This window comes from Anopheles bellator, chromosome 2, assembly GCF_943735745.2.
Source record: "Anopheles bellator chromosome 2, idAnoBellAS_SP24_06.2, whole genome shotgun sequence".
NCBI lineage: Eukaryota > Metazoa > Arthropoda > Insecta > Diptera > Culicidae > Anopheles > Anopheles bellator.
In genome coordinates this window covers 75589050-75611768 of record NC_071286.1, presented here as the reverse complement: position 1 = coordinate 75611768, position 22719 = coordinate 75589050, and the positions used below count along the sequence as shown (strand labels likewise).

The 22719-nt window shown below is 50.2% G+C and overlaps 1 protein-coding gene across 1 annotated transcript in view; it reads right to left on the bottom strand.

Moving 5' to 3' along the window:
- Positions 1-22719, bottom strand: part of LOC131208059 (uncharacterized) — a 62206-nt gene that overhangs the window by 5736 nt on the left and 33751 nt on the right. The window contains exon 2 of the mRNA XM_058200703.1: positions 290-1447. Within this exon, the coding sequence (XP_058056686.1) occupies positions 290-1447 (1158 nt within the window). The remainder of the gene's footprint in view (positions 1-289; positions 1448-22719) is intronic.

The following is a 22719-nucleotide window of genomic DNA, read 5'->3' as shown; positions in this document are numbered from 1 at the left end:
AAAGATGACCACTTGAAAGGACTTCAAGTGGTAGGAATGTATTGTGCTGCCCTTTCATTCACTGTTTACATCTTTCAGCATCACTCATATGATTTCTGTGGCCCTCCATCGATCGCTCCATCGGCCCACAATCATTAAAATGCAGATGCCTTGCCTGCTGTGCTTAACCCACCCAACGGTACTGCGAAACAGACATGCAACACGCAACGCCCTCGCCCCCCAAAGTGCCACGACATGAAACACACACGTGTCACACCCCCCATCTCCACCCTCTCGACCCGGGACTGACCTGCGTGAAATGGTGGCCCTGTCCGAGGACTCCGAACGCTCCCAGTGCTCCCTTCGAGCCGTCGCGCCGTCCACGGAACGTTGGCAGCTGACCGGGGCCGGCCGGGTTCACGATCCGGGCACCGGGCCCCGCACTACCATCCATTCCGCCGCCGCCACCGCCACCCATTAGCTGGCTGTGCTCGATGATGATCTCCTCGCGCTGCATCTTCCCCACGGCGTACGCTTCCTGCTGCGCCAGCAGCTGCTTCTCGGTCAGCAGTCCCAGTCCCGGTTCGAGGTCCAGTTGCTGCCTGGTGCTGCCGTCCCGCGATTGGGGCGATAGATAGAGCGGTCCGCCGAAGGGGTTGCTGTCGGGGGGCTTTTCGTGGCGCTGCCGCGCACCAGCAGCAGTTGGTTGCTGTCCCTGTGGTGGTCGGTGTTCCTCGGTCGGTCGGCCTGTCGTCCCTGCGACGTCACTGTCGGCGTCCTCGTCGTCGTCGGTGTACGGTGGCACCGCAATCCGTGGCCGCAGGTCCGGGTGGAGCGGTGGCGAGATGAGGATGTTGTACTGATTTTTCGTAAAGTTCAGACTGTAGTTGACGTTGTAGTTGCGCTCGGCACTGTTGGTGTTCTTGACACTGGGCGGTGGCGGCAGTCCGGTCCGATAGACCCCGTTCGGTTCGTCGTCGGTGCCGCTGAAGCACTCATACTGCTTCGGGTCGTAAATCAGCGGATGGTGCTGGTTGGGCCGGGTCCTGTGGTTCTCCCGCCTGCTGCCGCCGATGTTATTTTTGAGGATCCCACCGACGAGGCCTCGGCCACGCCACGCCGCTGGCTGCTGGTAAGCGTTGAAACCTCTGTACAGCTCGTCCCCGGGCGGTCGCGATGGGCGGTAGTTGTAGTTGTTCAACCGCTCGCTACTGACCACCGTCGACTTGCTGACCGGGTGTCCGGCGGCAATCGAAATGGGCAGCCGGGGTGGTGCCGCTCGGTAAGGATGCCGTTCCACCGGTGCCGGTCCAAGGCCGTACCGGGTCAGCAGATTGGGACCGTAGCGGGCGAGGTCAACCGAGGGGTCACCGTACGGACCGAACAGCTCGTGGCCGCCGTGCTGCGGATAGTGATCGATCGGCTTCACCAGATGTGGTAGCTGCTCGTGCGGTTGCAGGTGCGAAATCTGTGAACGGAAGAAACACGGGGAACCGTAGGTAAGCGAAAGGTCCTTCCTGGAGAAGCGGTAAGCGTGTAAAGTGATCCCGCTTGTTATCGGGGAAGCCAATTGCGTGGAACCGAGGGGTCACCGAGCATAAATTAAAGGGAACATCGGGGTGGGAAAATGGGTTCAATAACCAGGTGGGACAGTCTGAGCTGCATCCTTCAACAATGCTCCGACCCCCATGGCTGACCCGGTGGTTTGACCCGAGACCCGACGATGGATGCTGCAAATGGGTCAACATTGCTCAACGGTCCAACCGCCCAAGACACGCGAGAAGGATTAGAACCTGTCTTGGAACGGAGCAATAAAATGTGATGGATTTCAATTTGCAGCCCGCTCGCCGTTCGACCGTGTCCTATCGTGGTCTGAACTCTGTCTCCGGTCTGGTGCTGTCTTGTGACATTCGGGCGCCCAAACTGCACCCGACACGAACATGCCCTGATTTATGCCTCGATGCTTACCCGAGCTAGCTGCCCGGACCCAGTGATAACATTATAAGATCAGACTGCAGCGAACGAAGGACGAATTGTCCCGTCACCGGGCGAGCGTCCTTAGGAACAGTTACAGTTTAATCAATTACCCCCCGCAGCTGGAACTGGGACACTCGTCTCTACAACCACGGGGCCACCGGAACCAGTGATTGGACACACGGAATGGTGGCGAAGGTGGCGTTTTATTGCTGGAAAAATGGTCCACCACCGGCCGATGACGTTTTCCGATTGCTTCATCCCGGTCGGGCAACGGACTTTTATGATTATGATGATGACGAGGATAATGGAGGGCCGGGAATTGATTACATTTCCCCATGGTGCACCCCGGGCATTCGTGGCGTAGGAATGCGCCGTGATGCGCTGCGCACCAGGTGCACCGAAGGAGGTTTGCCTATTTCTTCATCTTTCTGAAGACTAAATAAAAATGAGTGCAGATCTTTCTATTTTACTTTAAGTTCCATGGTTTGAAAATTCGAAATATTTAGTTGGGAACGATATTTCAAATCTACTTTAAAGTGACTAACTCGTGACGCTTTGAGGACATTATCTCGAACGTTTGAACCGAAACGGGGGAAGAACAGTTTCGCTAATTTTCGGTGGCACATTTTCCCACGGCACTTTACGTCCGATTTGTGACCAGCCCGCTGCCGGCCTTTTGGAGTTAACTTGTCCGTTGCGGTAGGTCTGCTGCACTTCATTTGTGCCGAAGAAGGTGGCCAAACAGACGCGGAAGGCATGCGGTCAGAACCAGCAAACCAATTGAAAAGAATTAGCGCTGTTTGCGTGAAAATCAAGCAAGACGTTCGGGGGTCCCCCACTCGGCCAGAGAGTAATGCGGCTGCGTGGAAAATGTGGTTCGCGGTTCTCGCCGAGGAGCCTCCGAGGGGACGCGAAAGGGGCCTGGGAAACCGATTAGTGTCACAATGCGCCATGCAGGACTGCAACGCTTCAGCGAGCCCGTAGAGACCGTTTAACCTGGAACGTTTTCGAATAGAATTAAACGCAACGCAGGGGCTTGGAATGTTCGTTTTCTACGAATTGAAATGAATAGGAACTTTGTGATAGAATCAACAATCACTCGTTCTTCCAGGGACCTTTAAGTTATTAAGAAAAAATGCTTAAACTTTGAAAAAGGCTGGCGGTCCATAGGGCAGAAAATGATCATCGACTCCGAACACCCTGAATTGCTAATGTCACCCGACACGGACTCAAAACGCTGCCTTGGAGTGAAGAAAGATCTCGACCAATATTGCCATCGTCGTGCGTTTTGGGTGTAAGTCCATGTGGCTTAGGCAGACGAGATGGCAGTGTGAATTAGCATTCCGTCACCTCCGGAGCATTTACGAGTGAGAGGGCCACGATCAGTCTGGTGAATGATCGAACCGAGCCTGCGTTATCACAACGACATCAAACTTATCAAGTCATTCAGCCACGCACATTCTGAAAGATCCCGCTGCGAGAATGTTTGGAGATGATCGGAGTGAGGTCGAGGTGGATCGTTGGAGCTGAGTGTTTTGCGTGGTGCTGTCACATTTGGAAGTGATTCTAATTGGAGTTCGGTCAAGATAATTGTGGACAATATAGTGGACCAGATGTGGTGAATTGGTTAAAACAGCCGAAGCGATGTGTTTGCATTTGGTGTGCAGTGTTGGTGTGATTGAAATATGTGTTTTGTGATTTTCAATAGATTATCCCGTAAGCCTGGTAGCTTAATGTATCCTCAGTATCCAAACAGTCACGAATCATACGCCGCACTTGCCTACGCCGGTAGCTAATTGTAAAGTTTCGCACAAGAACGGCAACCTGGATGACGACGCACCGTGTTTGGCCGGCATCGTATGTCCAGCTACAGCTAGTGAAGTGGTAGGTAGATACGAAGATGCATTGTTTGCCTGGCCCTGGGAGCTGAGTAAATCAGTAACACATCATCACGTTATCGTTTTAGGAATGGCAGCATTAACAGTCAACCGACGCCTAAAGGTAGGGAACGAGAACCGTACTTCAGCCTGTCTTATATCTCTTGCTTGGCCAACAATTGTTTATACCAAATTCAAATCTGATTGCTTGGGCAAAGCCGCTTCAGGGAATTTTTGAATATTGATTCGCATCGTTGCTGTCACATTTATGGACAATTTAGTTTAGCCTAAGATTAAGCCGTATTGCGGTGTTATAAAATTAGGCTAAATAGGAGTCTCCAATGCACTCAATTCATTCACTGCATTGATCGTAACAAAACCAGTTCTCGTGCCTCGTGCAATCAAAACAAAAAATCCATCATCAACCCAGCTCCATCCGATGGGTAAAAGCTGGTCACGTTTCGTGTGGCTGGATGACGAGCATTTCACCGGAATCAGAGGGAGCACCATTTGATTCGATTTTTTCTATACGCCATTCGGGGACGCTTTCGGTTGTGTCGTATCCGGCACCGACTTGGCCCACACGCGAATGGAGTGAATTATGAAAATTGTGTACCGAAGCTAACATCAAACGGCAAAACGCCCCAAAACATGTGGCGGTTTATAATTTATGATATGATCGCGAGCATCTAAAATTAAACTATACATAGATAGGAATCTCATTCGGTAAAGATTCGCCTTTATATATATGGTTCCTGTTCCTGTTTTTGCGTGACCCTCAATAAATTTACTTTCGGCCAGGTGGAACCGAAATCGAAAGTCCCCGAGTGGTATCCCAAAGGCTCAACAAGCTGTCGATACCAAAAGACGGCTAGACCCACGTGGCGAACATTTGGCGGCGACTCACATTCCGATCGGGTTTCGATAGCAAATTGATAGGTTTCGATTTTTTCGACAGTTTTCCCCATTTGGTTATGATGAAATATGACCGTCCGTTCGTTTAAAATATGCGTAAAAATGCGTTACGATCGCAGGGAGTCGTCGACTGGCGCAATAGTCGGGCTGTTGGCGTATGGCTTGATCAGGGGAACGAAACGTGATCGTGTTCCAGCTCAATTGGTGCGTGTCCGGAAATATTGATTCAGGAGCCTTGAAACTCCATTTCAATTAGTAAGCATGTGTCACCCTTAGAGCCCATCAAATTTTTTTCTTCGGTAACGTTGGTCCCAACACGCTCGGACCACTTGGAAGATCATAAACTATTTTTACACATTGAAAAATGGCGGCCAAAAATGCGTCTCTAAACAGCGGCTGATAATGGGATCGAGTTGATTTTGGAATCATCTACAGGGCGACAGAAATAATTCTTCGTTCCAAATGGCCCGGCACAACAAGAAGTGGGTCCACCGAATATTTACTTTCGTGGGGCACATTTGAAGATCTCGTCGAAAGAAGACCCCCTCTCTGGGACAGGTTTGAAGGTCTGAGAAAATTCACTCTGCACTACCTCCGAAGGCGTCAGGGTGTCAAGTGAAAACTAAACCACTTCTAAGCGTCATAAATCTCGCGTTGATTTATAACCTCGCCGGCCCGTCGGTCTCAGCGTTCGGGGCGATAAAATGCAGCACCCCATCACATGGCATTCACAGCCGCTTCCTTGCCGGCCGTCGTGTGCATCTTGACTGCTGCCGGTGCTGTGAGTGCTTCCGTGCGAAGCAACCGTCAATAGCCGCCGCCGAATGATGGCCATCTCCGGACACCGACCATCCTTACGGGTTGATAAGGTGCTTTGCATGGAACTTCCTTTCACAGCGGCAGGCAAGGGCTTACTTGTGCCCGGGGGCACAGGAAAATTGCCCAAATTGGCGCATACTTTATTCGCTTCCCCTCGGAAGCCGCCGCCGCCCCCAGAACCCTGCACTTGATATAATAAGCGATTATTTATAGGAATAAATCACTATCATCACCGTCGGGGCGTTGATGGTGTTTACTTTTTGCCCACTTCCTACACTCGGGGGGTTTTCGGTTCGTCTGGGGTGGACGATGGACTTTCAAATCAATTTTTAAACCATTTTGTTAATAAATTTATAGGAATCGATAAAAGTAAATTGAAACCGGCAAAATCTGTTGTATTAGGACCTTGTTTGATAGTCTCATAACTTCGACTAAAGTTAGCCTCAACTCGACAAATCGATTGTATTGTATACTGGCCAACCGTTTTATAAAATTCATCGTGCAAGGTAAATTCCTAAGCCTTAATATAACAATTGATTTTTGCTTTAGGCTTAAGGATAAAATTTGCCCAGAAAGCCGGGAACAATTTTATTGTAACAGAGACTGTAGCGCAGATCAGTGATACGATTGTTCAACTTATAATAATACCCCACTAAAGGGCTGGGCCTGCAGCACTGATGAAGATAATGCCCGATCAATGGGGCCTAATGGGAGCCCGACTGACGTACATTGACGTTTCACGATGCGCACATGCACCACATTGTGCATTTTCATGTAACTATGCTGGAGGCACTGGAGGCCGATCAAAATACGGATTGGTTTCAAAAACACACACTCGTTAAGCTCGAAATGGAGCTACAGCTCACTAATCTTCCATCTCATAAACTATTCCTAGAAACTCCGGTGCGCTGTGGCTGTATGCGAAGGAACCGCCTCTCAAAACCGCCAAAACTGCGGATCGCTAATGAGTTAATCAACTTCTAAACCTCCGCAAGCGGGACGCGAGAACGCGGCGGATCCTAATGCTGACCGTTAAGCGAACTAATATTTGCTTCTCCGGGGCCTAATGACAGAGCATCGCCTCGAGCCCTCCCTGGTCGGGACCTCCTACAACGCTTCCGGTCGTTCGGAACGCCGGGGACTGTTATTAGCGAAAAAAAGGCCAACAATTATGGTATCCGGACTGTTCCGGGTTGTGTGGCATGTGTTTCTCCGTTTGTTTGTGTCTTCCCGAAACTTACGGCTTACAATTATTGTTGTTTTAAAGATGCTGTTCCGAAGAATGACCGCGCCGAACCGGTCGGTGTTGAAAGAGAACGAAAGGATCGTTTCGTTCCGCGGCGAAGGCGCGGACCTTTAATGATATTTGTAAAACACAGACCCAGAAAAAGGACCTCCAGAAAGTCACGTTTTTGTGTCGACACCAAATGTTCGCGAAGCCGATGATGGCTTCGGGCTTTTCGGGTTATGAATCATGGCGCTCTCGTCGTCGAACAGGGGCCCTATTTGTTGTTCGCTTTCGAAATTCTTCGAATACGATCGATCGAACTCGCTGGAGCCACGCCGAGAAGTGCTCCAGGCCGAGAGTGTTAACATAACAACTTGAGCAGATGCCGGCCAGTCGATGGGCGTAGCTGCCATTTTTGGTTTATTTAATTCGATCCGTGCCCAACAACAGTTGAACATGAGCATGGCCTCAAGACGCACCAAGAAGCAACCCGAAGAGAACCCCTATAGTTCCCGTGACCGCTTGCTGCCGTCGTAAGACACAACGGCGAAGATAAAGCATTTTTCGGCACTGGCCTGCAATCAGCCGTGGGTCTCCGGGCGCAACATTCTGGGGCGGAACGAGCCACTTCATGCACGTCGTGTTGTGTCTCAAACGAATGACTTTATCTTCGTCGTCGTCGCCGTTGGCTTGCCAACGAGTAGCAGGCGTTGCAGTATTTACATTTGCCAGGGTCGCGAAATTCTCACGTTAGTTAGCCCATCCCGAGGCTACAAACTGAGCCGTGCTTTTGGACACCGAAAGAGGCGGCCATATGGAGCATTGTGTAAGGCGAGTGTATCGATTACTTATCGATTCGTGGATCGCGCCAGAAGCGTAACGTGTAATTTAAAAAATCGACAACAGCTTTACACAATTTGAATTATGTTCGCAAAGTGGCCGCTGGTTCGCTGGTCTGCCGGCGAGCGTGAAGGAAGAAAAACGTAGCAGTCACTGGAACGCGACGTCATCGAAGCAAACGCTCTTTTAAAGGCCCTTCGCCGCATAAAGTGGATATTTTAAAGTGTCACAAAATCGCGACCAAAAGTGTCCCTTCGGTATTCGTCCGGTCAAGGATGTCTTAATTATGGTGTGGTGCCCGTCGGGTACAGCCCATCACCGTTCGTGATGGCGCACGAAGCATGATAATGAAAACATTAACTGTATTGATGGAAGGCCTCTCGTTCCCCCGACTGGCTGAGGGAGAAAACTTTTCTGGGCCCCCCCCCCCCCCACGAACCGGACACCGGCCGCGGACTGCGAAATGGTAAAGTTTCCCACGGGCAAAACTCGATAACCGGAAGCCCATCATCTCATCAAGAATCGCTGCGGGGTTTTTGTGGCTCCCGTTTCGGTCATTGGCGTCCGTCACGACGAATCGAATCGGATCGATTCGATGGTGGCGAACGTTTTTCTACGATTGGCCCGGCGAGAAGCGGAAAAGTTTGTCGATCGATCAGAGTCCCCGGGGACGCGCGACCCTGTCACCTTTGGCGAGCACTTTTCGGGGGAAGGATTCGACAGGGAAGTTACAACCTTCGCCAACGGTGGCCCCACGGTTTTGACGCGTTAGCGTTTTTGCCGTTCGTTTGACATATTGGCGAACCTGCCAAGGGCCCGGAATCATCCTCCAACCCGAAGAATGATGTTGATCGGACATTTATTAGCTTATCACGCGGTGTGTCGTCGAGTGATTTTTTTGCGGCCATTCCGTCCATTACAACAGCGTTGAACCGAACTCGAATTACGGGAGGTTTTTTCCTCTTCCATGTCGGAACCCTTTTGTCGATCGTCGACGTCTTCTTTATCGGTCGCCTGCGCCGGAATGTCGTATAGGTAAACTTCTTGCGACCGCAGGATTTGCAGTGACCGAGCTGAAAGTTTGCTGCGCCAACCTTTCACCACCGGCAACCAATGGCAGCCGACACGAAGAGCAGGATCCTGACGGCCACAGAGAAAACGCAATGCGGTTGGCGGGGCTCGATAGCGTCGTATTATTTTGGGGCTGGTTTCCATACTTGTGGTTTGGCCAACCCAATCCGAGCCGCCATCGATCCGCGGTCGGCATGTGAGACATTTTTCAACTTTCCAGTCATTTCAGGTGGAGGTATTTGCTGTCGAAATGAGCAAATGTTCGAAGATTTTGGGGAATGTTCTTTAACCGCAGTTGGATGGATAGGATAGATATCGAAAGGATCGTGGTTGGTTAATGAATTGAAATTTTATTACATTTTGTCAATTAAACTTTGTTCAATATCTTTCAAATTGCCAGATGTTGTAGAATTGGCTTAGCACATCGCTGAATAGATGAAGCTTTTTGCCTCTTATTAAATCAAAACCAAGTTTTTATGACCACCATTTGCTACCCGTATCACCGCAAATCAGGGCCGAGGGCCATCGGCACGTTATTTTAGCGTCAAATGCCCAATCGTATCTCCGCTCGGCATCTTTACGGTCGGTACTAAAAAAATCCCCCAAAAACTCTGCGTCCCTTTGTCTCTTTTAAATAAATTTCCCTTTAATAAAATTTAAAAAAATCAGTAAACAAGATAATACGATTTTTAACACTTCCTTTTCTTTCATCCCTGTTTTTTCCGGCGGCTATCGCTCCCACCGAAAGTAGTTCTCGGAAATGTTCCTTTACGATCAGCTTCTCCACAATTTTCGCCTGGAGAACGCCCGCACAAGAAAACAGGGCTTGGCAGGTTGGTTCGCCTGGCGAAGGCGTTAATTCACGGGCCGCCGGATCGGTTTACCGCTTCGGCGCTCCCTACGCCCGATTTTATTTATAATATTTTTACGACTTCTTCCAAGATGCCGATATCAAGATTAGGGGCGCCGCCGGAGAGGAAAAGGGGCTCGTCGGCGGTCGGCACCCTTTAGAAGGTGTGGGTCGAAGCAGAAGAACTCCCGTTCCTCCGGTTTGTCTCGATTGGGGAAGCCTTTTCGGTGCAGCTGTTGTGTTGATAAGCCGGTCTGGGTTCGCTGGGAACCAAAGCTGGTGGTGGCGGCGGCGATGGTTTGGATATCATCCAGGCCGTGAGATTGAAGCCGGTCCCAGATTGGGCAGGTGTTTCGTCCACTGTCTCCCACACTGTTTGCTTTCCGAAATTAGGCGGAACTTTTATTTTGGGACTGATGGAATACGAAATGATCCCTTTCGAGATCAATCGGCAGTCATGGTAGACAGCTTCAGCGAAAGTCATCGAAAGACCGTGGCAGGCAATCTGAATCATTGAGAGTCGGCTGATCGGGGTCCGGGAGACATTTCGCAGTCAGCAAGACGTTGGGCCACGTCTCTAGTCACAACATAAAGGGGCACGTTCCAAGCCGACACTTTCTTGCCAACGTGAGACGGAACGTCTGCCGGCCGCGTTCCACAGCCCCAACGAGCTGTGATTGATTGGCACGGCTAAATGGTGGATCGCGGCCCGTCGAAACAAAGAAACGGCGAGCATGGGGCATGGCACGCGCACGTCACAGTTTCTCTTTGTCCCGATGTGGCTGACGCCGTAGCATCGCTCTTCCATCGCGGTTCGATGTTGAATGAACGATTCTTCAAACTTGAAGTTGATTTAATTTTTGTGAACTACGACCAATTCGCTCGCAGATGTTGTCCAACAAGGTGTCCGATTCCGGCGCTCTTTATTTTCTTCCTATTTTGCCAGACTATTGAACTGATTTCAATTTGATTGATGGCCTCGATTAAGGATCGGCGATACTCGCGGGTCCTTGCCGGCCCTTGGTGGTCTGCCACCAGACGAAGCCCAAAGGGGTCCCGGGCCCGGGCTGGCTCGGGCAATGAAAGTGCCCTAAATCGCATCATTATCTTCATTACCGCTCATAATTCATGGCCTTATCGCGATGGAAATGGACTGCCTGGTGGTCCCACAGCCAGCTCCCGCGGCGCTCAGGGCTCGGTGGCACTGGACCCGAATCGTCCCAGCAGCGGAGCTCATCAGTTGGCGCGTCTCCATCTTTATCCGTTCGGATGGGCCGCTTGGGACGATTACGACGCAGAGTGCAGGACTTTGGTGCTCCCTCTGGGGTTCGGTTTATCGTCTTCATCTCGTCCGGCCCGGGCGAACGATAGGGTGCCATTGTGATTGGCGGGCGATATGAAGCGAGATGTCTCGTAATGTCTAGTACAGAGACGTCTGCTTAATCGAATCAAATTTTGCTCCTTTTGGACACTCCATTGGACCAAGGATTATGTGCGTAAGGATAAAGGAATTACTGCCAATTTTTGAGCACCTACGCTTGAGAGGTTTAAGATTTGAAACGTTTTTTGGGCAGCGATCTACTTAAATTAATAAAAGCACTCGCTGTTAAATGGATATTATACGATTGGGCACACTTCCTCCGGTGGAAGAATTAATTTTCGCGTAAGAGATTAATTACACCCGCCCGCCAAGTGAGTCTAGTGTCCTTGGGCACAGGAAAATGAATACGGAAGAACTTAATGTGGCAGAGGCAACCGACGAACAGAAACGAAACGACAACAACAATCTGTGCACCAAGCCATAAGAGCTCACGGGGCACCATCTTCGTCCGGAAGTGTAAGGGGAGACAGGTCCTTCAGATCCGACGACGGCACCACGAGGATGGTGCCTAAGCCATCAACACATCAACAGCCGCGCTGCGTTCGGACCCGTCGGGCCAGGACAATCGCGAACGGGAGTGCCCGCCGAAGTGGATGATGAAGATGATGATGATTATTTCCTTATTGTGTGACTTTCAGTTCAGCGAGCGGGACGAAGATTGCTGCCGGTGGCGGCTTCAGACCACCCCGTCGTGTGTGAATGTGGGGAAAAAGGAATCCATCGTGGAAACGTTTTCCTCCACCACGAAGATGCTGGCCGGCTTGGGTGTGCCGTGGGGTTGATGTTGTTTTGTTCGTCGATTGTTTTCTGTCTGCCACGACGGGCGGCACGGCACGGCGTCGCGAAAGAGTTTTCTTTTTGCGGTGCGACGAATGACAAATGGCTTAATAATTTGAAGCGTTATTTGTCGCGCTCGCGCTCCCTCAATAGGGATGACGACATCGCTAACGATAAATTCATAATGAGATTCGCGAGAGAAGAAGATGAGCGATTGATAAGGATACGACGTCAACTTCGCTGCGAGTTCCTCCACTACCACCACTAATGACTGAAACCTGTGCACAAAATTAATATAAATAAGAAAGAGAAAGCTCGATCGACACGAAACTTCAGATAAATCACGGATCACTGTGCGTGATTCGGGAGAGCAAAAGTGTCGAATCGTTGCTACAATTTGCAGACTTAACGTAACCCTCTATAACGCCGGACCAGCACGGACGCCAGTATAGGAGGAACTGGAACATTGGAAGGCGGCTACAGTGTTGAGGATCGAGCTTCACTAGTTAACTCCAGCGTGTTGGAGTTTTCCGGTTGGGGTGTTGCGGTGCGTAAGGTGGCACTTTACAAATGGACCACGACAAGCGCCGACCGGCGGGGCATCGATAAGATACCGGTACTTCGGCTCGACCACCGGTACTTCGCACTGGAAAGGTCTCGGCACTCGCGAGTGGGCGATGGATTAGTGAAAAACACGCCGGACTGATTTGCCTCCGGGAGGCTGTCCGGGCTGGCCGGCGAGCTTCCCCGGGGCGTTGGCACCGTCGGGCGGGTGCGAGCCAGTCCAGTCCGGGACCCCGTTATGTTGTGACCCTTTTTCCATCTCGGACACACCGCGTGCGCGGGCTAATGTAGCTATCCTAGAGGCAGCCGTAGCTGCCATCCCCATCGGAGCGGTGCCCGGTGCCGTGGTGTTGCAAAAATCGAGATAAATGACGGTCATTCGGTCGGGTCTTCGTGCCAGGTCCGGCCAAGCCCCGACGGAGCGTTGCCGGCAATCGCAATGGCGAGTCGTTTTCGATTTGGCCGCGCAATCAACTGCGTGTGAGGTGTCCGTCCGTCTGACGGTGTGTCTATCCGTGTGTCTGTGTGTGTCACGGGGTGAACAAATTGAAAAGATGTCCGCTGATTGAACGTGTGGGGGAACCGATCCCCACTGCGCTGCCAGCAGCATAAATGGAGGTTTTTTCTTCCTTACCGTCCGGAAACTCTTGCACCAATCCCTAGGTCGCTTTGGACATGGAAATGGAAAACTGGACAAGGAAGTTCCATTCGCCCCCCTTCAAACGTCCACTCGAGTAATCGGATTTATGGAACTGGTATTAATCTTGGCCGCGGCCAGCCCGTGCTTTCCACATCGATACCCTTTCGTCGGTGCATCGGTGCACTCCGGTGAACAGGACTCCCGGTGATTGACTGGTGCGCCTTTCTTAGTGGGCGGGTAAGTTCGCCAGCCTGGCCCCGACAGCCAACATAATTCTGCATCACGATCTTGCCAGTGGTTTATACGGAAAATGCGCGACACTCAATCGTCATGTCGTGTTGCTAAGTTGAGACGTGTCTTATGATGTGTACCGCCGCCGTTTACTGCGATCAAAACGTTGACAGCGGGCGGTAGACATTAAGCTGCCTGGCGCAGCCGGCGGCCCTAACCAAACTGACACTGAGTTTGCAATCAAATTGAGCGATAAGCTTGACATGGCTGCTTTTTGTGCTTGCTGCGATGCGGCTTCATTTGGCGACCGGCGATCGGTGGCAGGCAAATAAGTGGCTGAACCTATTTATGTTAGCCGACGAGGAGGCTTAACGCCAAGCGCCTTATGCAATAACAACGGATGACTAGATGCAGCAACTTATGGAGAAAAGAATGGAAAAAAGTTGCACTTTACATAATGTCTCGATCGTGCATCACCAAATCACATCACTTCATCGCTCGATCTATCAGATAACCGAAGGAAACCAGTTCCCGAAAGAAGTCGCAATTTATTGGCGTAAATTATCTGACGACATCTTCACGCGAGTGTCGTCGTACACGGGCCTCAAATCTCCAAACTGGTCGTCGGTCGACTATCGATCTTACATCTTATGCCAAAACCCCCCGGAAGAGAGACACCACCACGGAGACCACAGTAATGGCTTCATTACATGCGAAATTTTGAACCGTCGTCAGACATCGTCTCGGTCGGCGGTGGGATTCGAGTGGGTTGTGCGTGGACTTTAATGTCTGGCCCACGTCTAACAAGGCCGTGGCATCTGGGTTTTGTTGAGCTTCGAATAGAAGGATTTCTCCTCGACTCCGCTTGTGCCGTTAATGTGCGGTGCATCCATTTTTTTTATTGACTTTTATTAGCGTTTATTAATGAACATGTCGAATGGCGGCCCGTGCGACGAACTGTGCGCTGCGCCCCATTCGGGGGCAGCCATCTGGTTTGTGTCTTGCTTTATTAGGGAAACATAGAAATGCATCGGAGGCATTCCGAACTTGGGCATCTTGGGCGAACGGTGGAACGCAACTCACTTAGAGAGTGAAGAAATGGGAAAGAAAATCTCCAGCCCGGCCCTTCCTGTACGATGAAATATTGTTGAAAAAGTACTACAATCAATAAGGCACGTATTAATTTCAAAGAAGAATTTACGGCATGCATGATCAATTAATGTGACAACCCGTTGCTTGCCGCGAAGGTATTTTTAAAGACACATTTCGTCCCAACATGGGGACGATTTAAAAATACCGATCGTATATGGAAAAGGTAATTTTAAAACAATTAAAGTATCGTTCCACCCAACAGCTGGTTGAGCCCAAGCTACAATGGAAGGGTTCACAGACAAATCCGAGTCTGGAGAGCCGTTAATTGGAGCAATTACGTCGCCCTTGCTATACCGGGTGCCCGGTAATCTGAATCCAGCACTCCTGGGAGGCCCTGTAATTGTTGTGGCCATCGTATCGAAACCTTCACCTAGGGTGAAGCAGATTAGATGATACTCGATCTTCGTACAGCCCAGACAGCGCTTTCTGGCTGCCATCGACCACCTAGTGATGGCGTTTTCCTTGCCTTGCTCGAGAAGGGGCCATATGCCGCTGAGTTGTGCCCTAGAAATGATCTCCCCCAAGTCCCCTAGGAAGACATTGGCCGGGTTCGGCCGGAATCGGCTTTTCAAAGACACTTGAAATAGAGCTGCACGCACGGCGCACATGATTCGATCATCGTTCCATGGCGTTTAATATGTGGCCTGGTAAGACGATATTATCCCGTAAAACGGGGGGTCCACCAACCTGGATGCCGGAGTCGCCTGGATGTTTACATGATTTACGCCCATAGGGTTAGGGACCGTTTGGAAACTCACCGCTAGAAATGCCACCTTCGGCCACAACGTTTGGTGGAGATCGCGCACGAAGCGAAACCCTGCAATCAGGTTCCTTCTGGGGGAGGCTTAATGCGTTTGGAAAGAAATTCGAAACCCGCGCTTCGCGTCGGCGAAGTGATTGTGATTCGATACGGTTCGGGCCGATTCGGTCGCCGAATCGGCTCTCGGCGAGTTGGAAGGCGAGCTTCACCAAGACTAACCGGGGGCAGACCACCGGCAATCTTCAGAATTGCCTCGAATTAACATAACTCCAATAAGTCACGGTCCGAGAGTCTCCCGAGGGGGGGGGCCTCGCGTTGATTCTCTGTCATAAGTGCGGCGGAATGGACCTCCGGACCTTCCCGCGCGTTATGATCGTGGGCACGGATCAGGGACAGATTGGACGATAATTTATATCCAGCTTACGGTCGCGTGCGCGTACTTTTTAAATTACTTCCACCTGTTGCAGTGGCCACTGGTCATTGGCCCACTTACTACCGGGCCGAGCTGGTCGTAACTGCATCGGAAGTGCACTCGCGGAGTATGTAAATTACGCAGCTTTCAATAGCCATTCTAGAGCCGGTCTCTCCCACAGCCCTTACCGGCTGAATGCGGAATTCACTGCGACGATTGCATCATCGCCTCTCGACTGTCGCCAACTTTCACTCAATCCCCAGACCCCAGCGAGCTAATGGGAAGCAATATTTCTCTACCTTGTCCGAGGCCGACTAATTTAATTTACTCGAGCCACCGCGGGATGAAGAAATTTCATTTCACCGCCAAGAGATAGTCAAATTAGAAGCACTGGAATTGTATCGTAAAAATGCAATTAGTGGAGTTGATAAACAATCGACCGCAACACAGCGATCGAGAAGATCTTCTCTGGGGACAGTGTTCTACCAAACACTCTCAGGCGTTGTTTGCCCTCCGGCTCAGAGAGAGGATCGTGGCCAGAGTCCACTCTGCGCTCGCGTTGTTTATTTATTTATTCAAATTTTATAGCATTCTGATGGCCGCTAACGTGAGAGCTTACTGGGCGTACTGGGTACTGACCACCGACTCTGGTGGCCATGATATGGGAGCTAGCCCGACCAGTTACTGGCGCATACTGGCGCCATCTTTATTGACCGTTATGTGACTTCTAGATTAACACTTCTGTACTCTAGCGGAAAGGATAAAAAGTAGAGATGGAGCGACGGCTTATCAGCCAACTTGGAACCTTCCTGTAGGGCCAGAGTCCCTGGGCGTGAGGTTTAATTACTCACTCGGTCGGTCCGATGCTGCCGCGAGGTGTCGCCCTGTCCGGTTCCTTCGCGGGAAGCAATTAAGATTAATGATTTATTTATGGCTCTACTCGTGCTCTCTTGCTAGGTTTTCCGATCGGACTCGGGGAAATTGTTGCGTGGTGTGCGTTAGTCGTGCGCACGATGGTGGGGAAAATAATTATAAAACGCACCTCCCGATTGACACGAGCAGAGTGATCGATAGAGTGAGCCCTCGCGAGATGATTGGAGACGGTAGCTCCACGATCCACGTGTTCCGAAGTAGATCGCTGATTTGTGGATCGTCTTTTTGAAATGCATCCTTCGTCGACTGCTCGATCGATCACTCCAACGATCGCTGGTGGCATTTGCAGGGTGCAGAGCTGTACCCCTGTACCTGCTTCCGTTGGGAAGCGAACGGGAAGGATAAGCCGTTAACGAGCTTTGTTGTGACGGTTGTTGTGGAGAAAATAATGGAAGGATAACACTGATCGTTATCCTTTCAACTTTGTAGTTTTCGAAACGAGTCTTGGGCCTTCCGTTATTGGCCTGCCTTCGTCGGAGGAAGATCCCAAAAGGCGACGACAGCCTAGACACTGTGTTTTGCCATGTCATTGCTTGACCTGATCGGTTCCATTAGCCGGCTCGGGGACGGTGGTAGGATGATAATCTCATTTTTAATCCCAATAACCCCCCAGGCAGTGGGAAGCCAGAGAAGATCAATATTGTTATAATTCAATCATCCTTTGGCCATTGTGCCGTGGGTTCGTGGGTCGCACGCGTCGCAGCCGCAGGCAGCTTCATGGGAGGTTTTGTGAGCTGCGGCTAATGGGCAACCCTGGTCCGGTGTCGGTCATTTCGAAAGGAAGGAAATAAAAAGGTCGTCGCGAGTCAGTGAGCTCGGTAGGGATCCTGAATGTTAAATACCACCTTTACTCTGTCGTAGGGACCGACCATTGAATGGCGAATATGGACTTGCGAAAGATTGAGGGCACCCTTCCAGGAGTTATGCCGCACCGAATCAGGTCAGGGACACTCGGTAACAACATTTTTTTTCAACCAACATCGTCTCAATGCATGATTGTCAATTTCATTACATCCTTATTTATTGTGATGCCGTACAGTGGAGGTCCGTACAGAAAGAAGACTCTTTGCGAAAATAAATAAAAGGATCAGTGAGCGATCGCCCGGCCCGGTGCGATCCGATTGGGCAAACATACACTCCATCTACAATGTTTATGCTACGACTTAAGCGCCACGGGTTCTCGCGGGTACCTCCTTACCTTGACATTGCCGGCGCCAGTGCCGTGCTGTATTTGTTTAAAGAAGCATAAATATCCATTACCATGTGTGCCGCCGAAAGCTTGTTTTATGACCAACGCCCAAGGTCAGACCCTCAATGGAAGGGTTAGAAATAGAGAAATATGGTCACCGGGCGATGGTTTTACGAGGCTGCTCGTCTTTTTCCTTTTTTTATATGTTCAAACTCCCAATGGCCATATGGGTAGGGATGTTTGGAAAACTTTATGTAAGCGACCATATTCCGGCCCGTGGCCCGGCGATAGTTTTGGTTTATGCTCTGTGTGAGTCCGCAGACCCTTCCTCACTCAAAATCACACCTATCTCAATTAATCCCTTTCCTCGATAATTAGCGGCACCGTTTCGGTGGCCCATCTGCGTATCCGATTGTATGTCACGAGATGGGAGAATTAATCCGACCGACAAACAGAAAACGAGCAGTTAACTTAAGGCCAGACTTCCATGTTCCGTAGGGTGGAATTTAAGGGCTCAGGACCTGCCTTCAGGGTTGCGGATGGAATGTGCAAGCCCATGAATTTTTTTACCGGCTCTCTCCGATTTTCTGCTCCGTGTGCTCGATTGCATAAACTTTTCACCCTTGTTTCCGTGTTTTTTCCCTTTTGGAAAGACAAACACGGTGCATCGCTACAGGCGTGCAGCAGCTGCAGCAGCAACGAAGGCGATGCACCGATAGTGTCGAGTAGTGAGATTGGGGTCGAGTGCCATTTTACCTGGAAAATCTGTTCGGCCGGATCAATTACCGGTCCCCTAGGGCCCTCACGGAAGCAGCTTTTGCCGCCGGTAGCGCCGCCAGCTACATTAACATGACCCTAAGAGTGTGTGCATGAAATTGAATCCGCGCACAAAAAATCAGTTTGAACACTAGAACGCAACGGCGTACCGAAATGCGAGCATAAAGCGAATCGAACATATCTATGCAAAAGGTGTGCCACGATCAGATAGGTTTGATGGAATCCAATTGAAATTTGGAGACGCAAAGGCATTGCAAAGGCACAGATGTTAATGCTCTCCCCCAAACAACCTCCATTGAAATGGTGAAGCAGATGTTTCCACTATTCGGTGTTCCACATTCGGACACAAAAGTGTGTGAGTCGCGGTTTAATTTAGAAGCAAAAAAATAGCTTTTTGTCGACTTTTCGGGGAATTGTTTCCGTTAATCGAATTAGTCTGAATTCGACAGCCCCGATGGACCCCCGGAACGGAAAAGTTCCGTCGCAGGAGAGGAAAAACGGCATTTAAAAATAGAACCGATAGCCATAGGTTAGAGTGAACTCAACGGCGGAATTGTGCATTATATGCATTCCAGCGATTCGGAATGTTTTTGTTCGTCCGTGACACGAAATTCACACGGTTCGAGAGTTGGTGTCGAAAGAAGTAATTTGTATACATCAGCAGGAGAGTGGTCCGAATTCTTGGAGAAGCCCTAGCTGCCATTTCAATCGGGATTATGCTTCCCCTGTGCTTCGGAGTTTTCGATTTCTCGCGGTGCGTGCTGCCGAACGGATTCCAACACACATAGTTCTTCCGAAACTGTCAATCTGGAAACTGACTCGAGCGAGTTTATGAAAGACACGGTGGGCGGCGTACCTTAGTCATTCCAACTATTTTGTCTGGGACAGGCTTGTTTAGCCGCCCATTTGTCCGTCTAGATCTTCGGAGTTTAGAGGATCGTAATAGACACCTCCATCTCACAGCAAATCCAAGGCAAAATCGCTACAGGGACTGCAGAGGAAGTTCCATGTGTCAATCGGTTTCCAAAAACAGACTGTTGCTTCGAAAGTAAATAAATAGATCGCAACGAAAAATGATTAGGAAGTAGAACGACCTTTCAATGATCTCACTTTGAGTGATCGTTTCGAACGAAATAAACAACTCGTGGTCAATTACCTCATGTACTGATGCGAGTCAGTATTTGAAATTCTGTGTTACGTGAGTCGTTCTATGAACTCGAGCTTTAAATATTTTAATACGGTCGCTAGCCATCTATCGCGAGCTACGTATTTGACTTCACATATCGTCTACTTAATTAGAAAACATAAGAAAGGTGATAACTCTGGGTCCATGATGGCTAGGTCTCGACTGTTAAGGATAAGTCTGCAGCCAGCAGCCAAAATTCTAAATAATGGAGCATGCTTGGCTGCACACGACTTTGCATCATGATTCAGATCTTTTTGTTGCTAAATTGATCACAATTACAAGAAACATGTATGACCCACTGATAAAAAACCGTTACCCGGTCAAGAAAAACGCTTCGTCAGTTGTGCCCGGTTGGGCGGCATGCTCCATCTGCTTCTTTATTCCGTTCGTGTCGTCTTCCCACACGACCAGTCGGCGGTGACTGCTAACCTATATGCAATCCAAAGGTAAATGACCCCCGGTACTTCCCACCGTGGTCAGGATTCGCCAAATACCCGTTTTCTGCAACTTTTCTTCCTTCGGTAGTTCCCCGCATTCGATTGACGAGGAAAGATCCGGAAAAAAGTGCAAAAAGACAACGACGCCGACTGGAATCTGCTCACTACAAAAGCAGCAACTCGTTCCGTTTGGACGTTAAACAACATCCAGCATCGTAGCAAAGTGGTTCGCATCTTTGCCAGACTTCCGGGTATTCGAGTGATCTTTTGCCGTTAGTCTTAAGAGCAGCGCACAACCGTAAACATGCGGTTATTTTTCCACACAACGGTTCTGACCAGTGTCATGGTGGCGTTCTCTAGCGCACAAACCATATTCAATGATGCTGTACCGACGGAATATTATTCACGCAAGGATCTCACTGATTGTAGTGCGCGGTTCGACACACGAATTAAAGCCCAAGCAAATGGAGCTCGCAAAAGGTGTTTTATTGCTGGCGGAAGACAGGTTCGAGGTACCGAGATCCCCCACATGGCCGTGCTTGGTTGGACAGCCGAGGGAAGTGATACCGGAGTCCAGTGGAAGTGCGGTGGTTCCTTGATAACGGAACGCTACGTGCTAACCGCGGCTCACTGTGTCGCAGATTCGAACAACAATCTACCCCGCTTTGTGCGACTGGGGGACGTCGATTTGGCCACAGCGGATGACGACAAGTACGCCCAGCAGTTCGAAATTCTGCGAATCATTCGTCATCCTTCGCATCGGTTTTCGCAAAAGTACTTTGACCTGGCCCTGATCGAATTAAACGGAACGGTGAGGTAAGCATTGAGTGAACTGTGAAATGGCATATCATAAGGCAACATGCTAAATGTCCCTATGTCCTCATAAATGTAGAATCACTGTGGGCGTGTGCCCCGCCTGCCTGTGGACGAAGCAAATTCAGCCCCACAATGATTATGTAGCGGCCGGGTACGGAGAAACCAGTTACGGCAGTGGTTCCATCCCGAACCTTTTGAAGGCCACGCTTTATCAGACTGATCGTGAAACGTGCACAGCTACGTACCAGAGCACGCGTGGTCTCTCGTCAGGAATCGCGGTCGATCAGATGTGTGCCTCAAACGGTGAATCCGACACCTGTCAGGGTGACTCCGGTGGGCCACTGCAGGTAACGCTTGGGAGCTTCAATCACCTTCATCCGTTCATCGTCGGAGTTACGTCGTTTGGCCGTGGATGCGGTTCAGGATCATCCGGCGTTTATCAACTGCTGGCCGACCATATACCTTGGATCGAATCGGTCGTCAACGAGACGATGGACTCGACTCGATGCATTCAAAAATATTCCGCATTAAGATTGCGGAAGGATCTCATCTCCTCGTGCGCGATTAGTAGTGGCTACGTCAGTCGAGTGCGGCTGTTATGGCCAGAGGGATCGCCTGGACCGTTGGTCACGTGCACCGGAACTCTGATTGATTACAACACGGTAATTACCTCCGCTAGATGTGCCCAGGCGCGAGGATCGATTGCACCAATCGAAGTAGAGATCAAAGTTTCTCAAGTGATAGAACGTGCCAAGATCGTCAAGATCCAGATACATCCTGACTTTCAAGAGCCATCCTACCGTAACGATCTGGCATTGCTGAGATTGGACAAATACCTGCAACCCACTGACCAAGTTAGTGCGAGCTGTGTTTCAACCCCGGAACCTTCGGTGATTTGTAGCGATCGCCAGGCTCATGATCGCGCAGCGTGCTGGGATCAGTTTGTGGATGAAGCAAAGATGAAACTCCTCCAATGCAACGATCAAGAAAAAAATTCTATTAAAGCACACCTCATCTGGGGCGATGAGTCGCAATCCCCCTGCCACGGAATGCTAATAAGATCGGACACGGTTATCACTTCCATCAGCTGCATGAACGAACACAGCAAGGATTCTCCGGTAGCAGTTAGGCTCGAAAACAATTGGCGTATAAAAATTGACCGGATACTCAAACACGCCGGATTCGACCCGAGTAAACCTCGAGAGCACGACACAGCACTGGTGCTGCTGGAACTAGACTATTTCGATAGGACAAATTTGCTCCCTTTCTGCGTGAAGGAGGTTGGAAACGGCAATCCACTGACTTACATTTCCGCACACGACCCGGAAAAACCAATTGAAAACGGGGACAATATTTACGTGCCAGCATTTAAACGTTGCAGTGCTCCGATGGCCCAAAACTTAACGGGTCTGTTCGATGAAACTTTATCCGATGGCACACGGTACATGTGCTGGGACGTTAACCGGCAAGTCGTCCCCGGAGCGGTAATACCGGAACCTGGAGCAGGATTGCTTGATGACTCTCATCGTTTCATTCGTGGCGTCAATACGTACTCGTTGGACTATGGATCGGTAGAACCAGTCGTCAGTACCACTTTGGTGGATTACATCGATTGGATCACGCAGTTCGTGCTGCACAGAGGACCCCAAGAATCGATAGTGTTCCGGAATGGTGACGATGAGTTCGAACACGGCAGTCCGTGCACCACTCCCAGCGGCAGGGAGGGTGTCTGTATCCCAGATCATGGCTGTAGTCGGGAGGTTCAACGCCACAAGGCGAACAGTAAGGATGTTATATTCTGTGGGTATGAAGGCACCATCAGACATATTTGCTGTCCACCGGAGCATCAGGATATCAGTTAAATGTAAGAACCATTTCAACCGTTGTAAAAACCGTTTTGTTACAAGA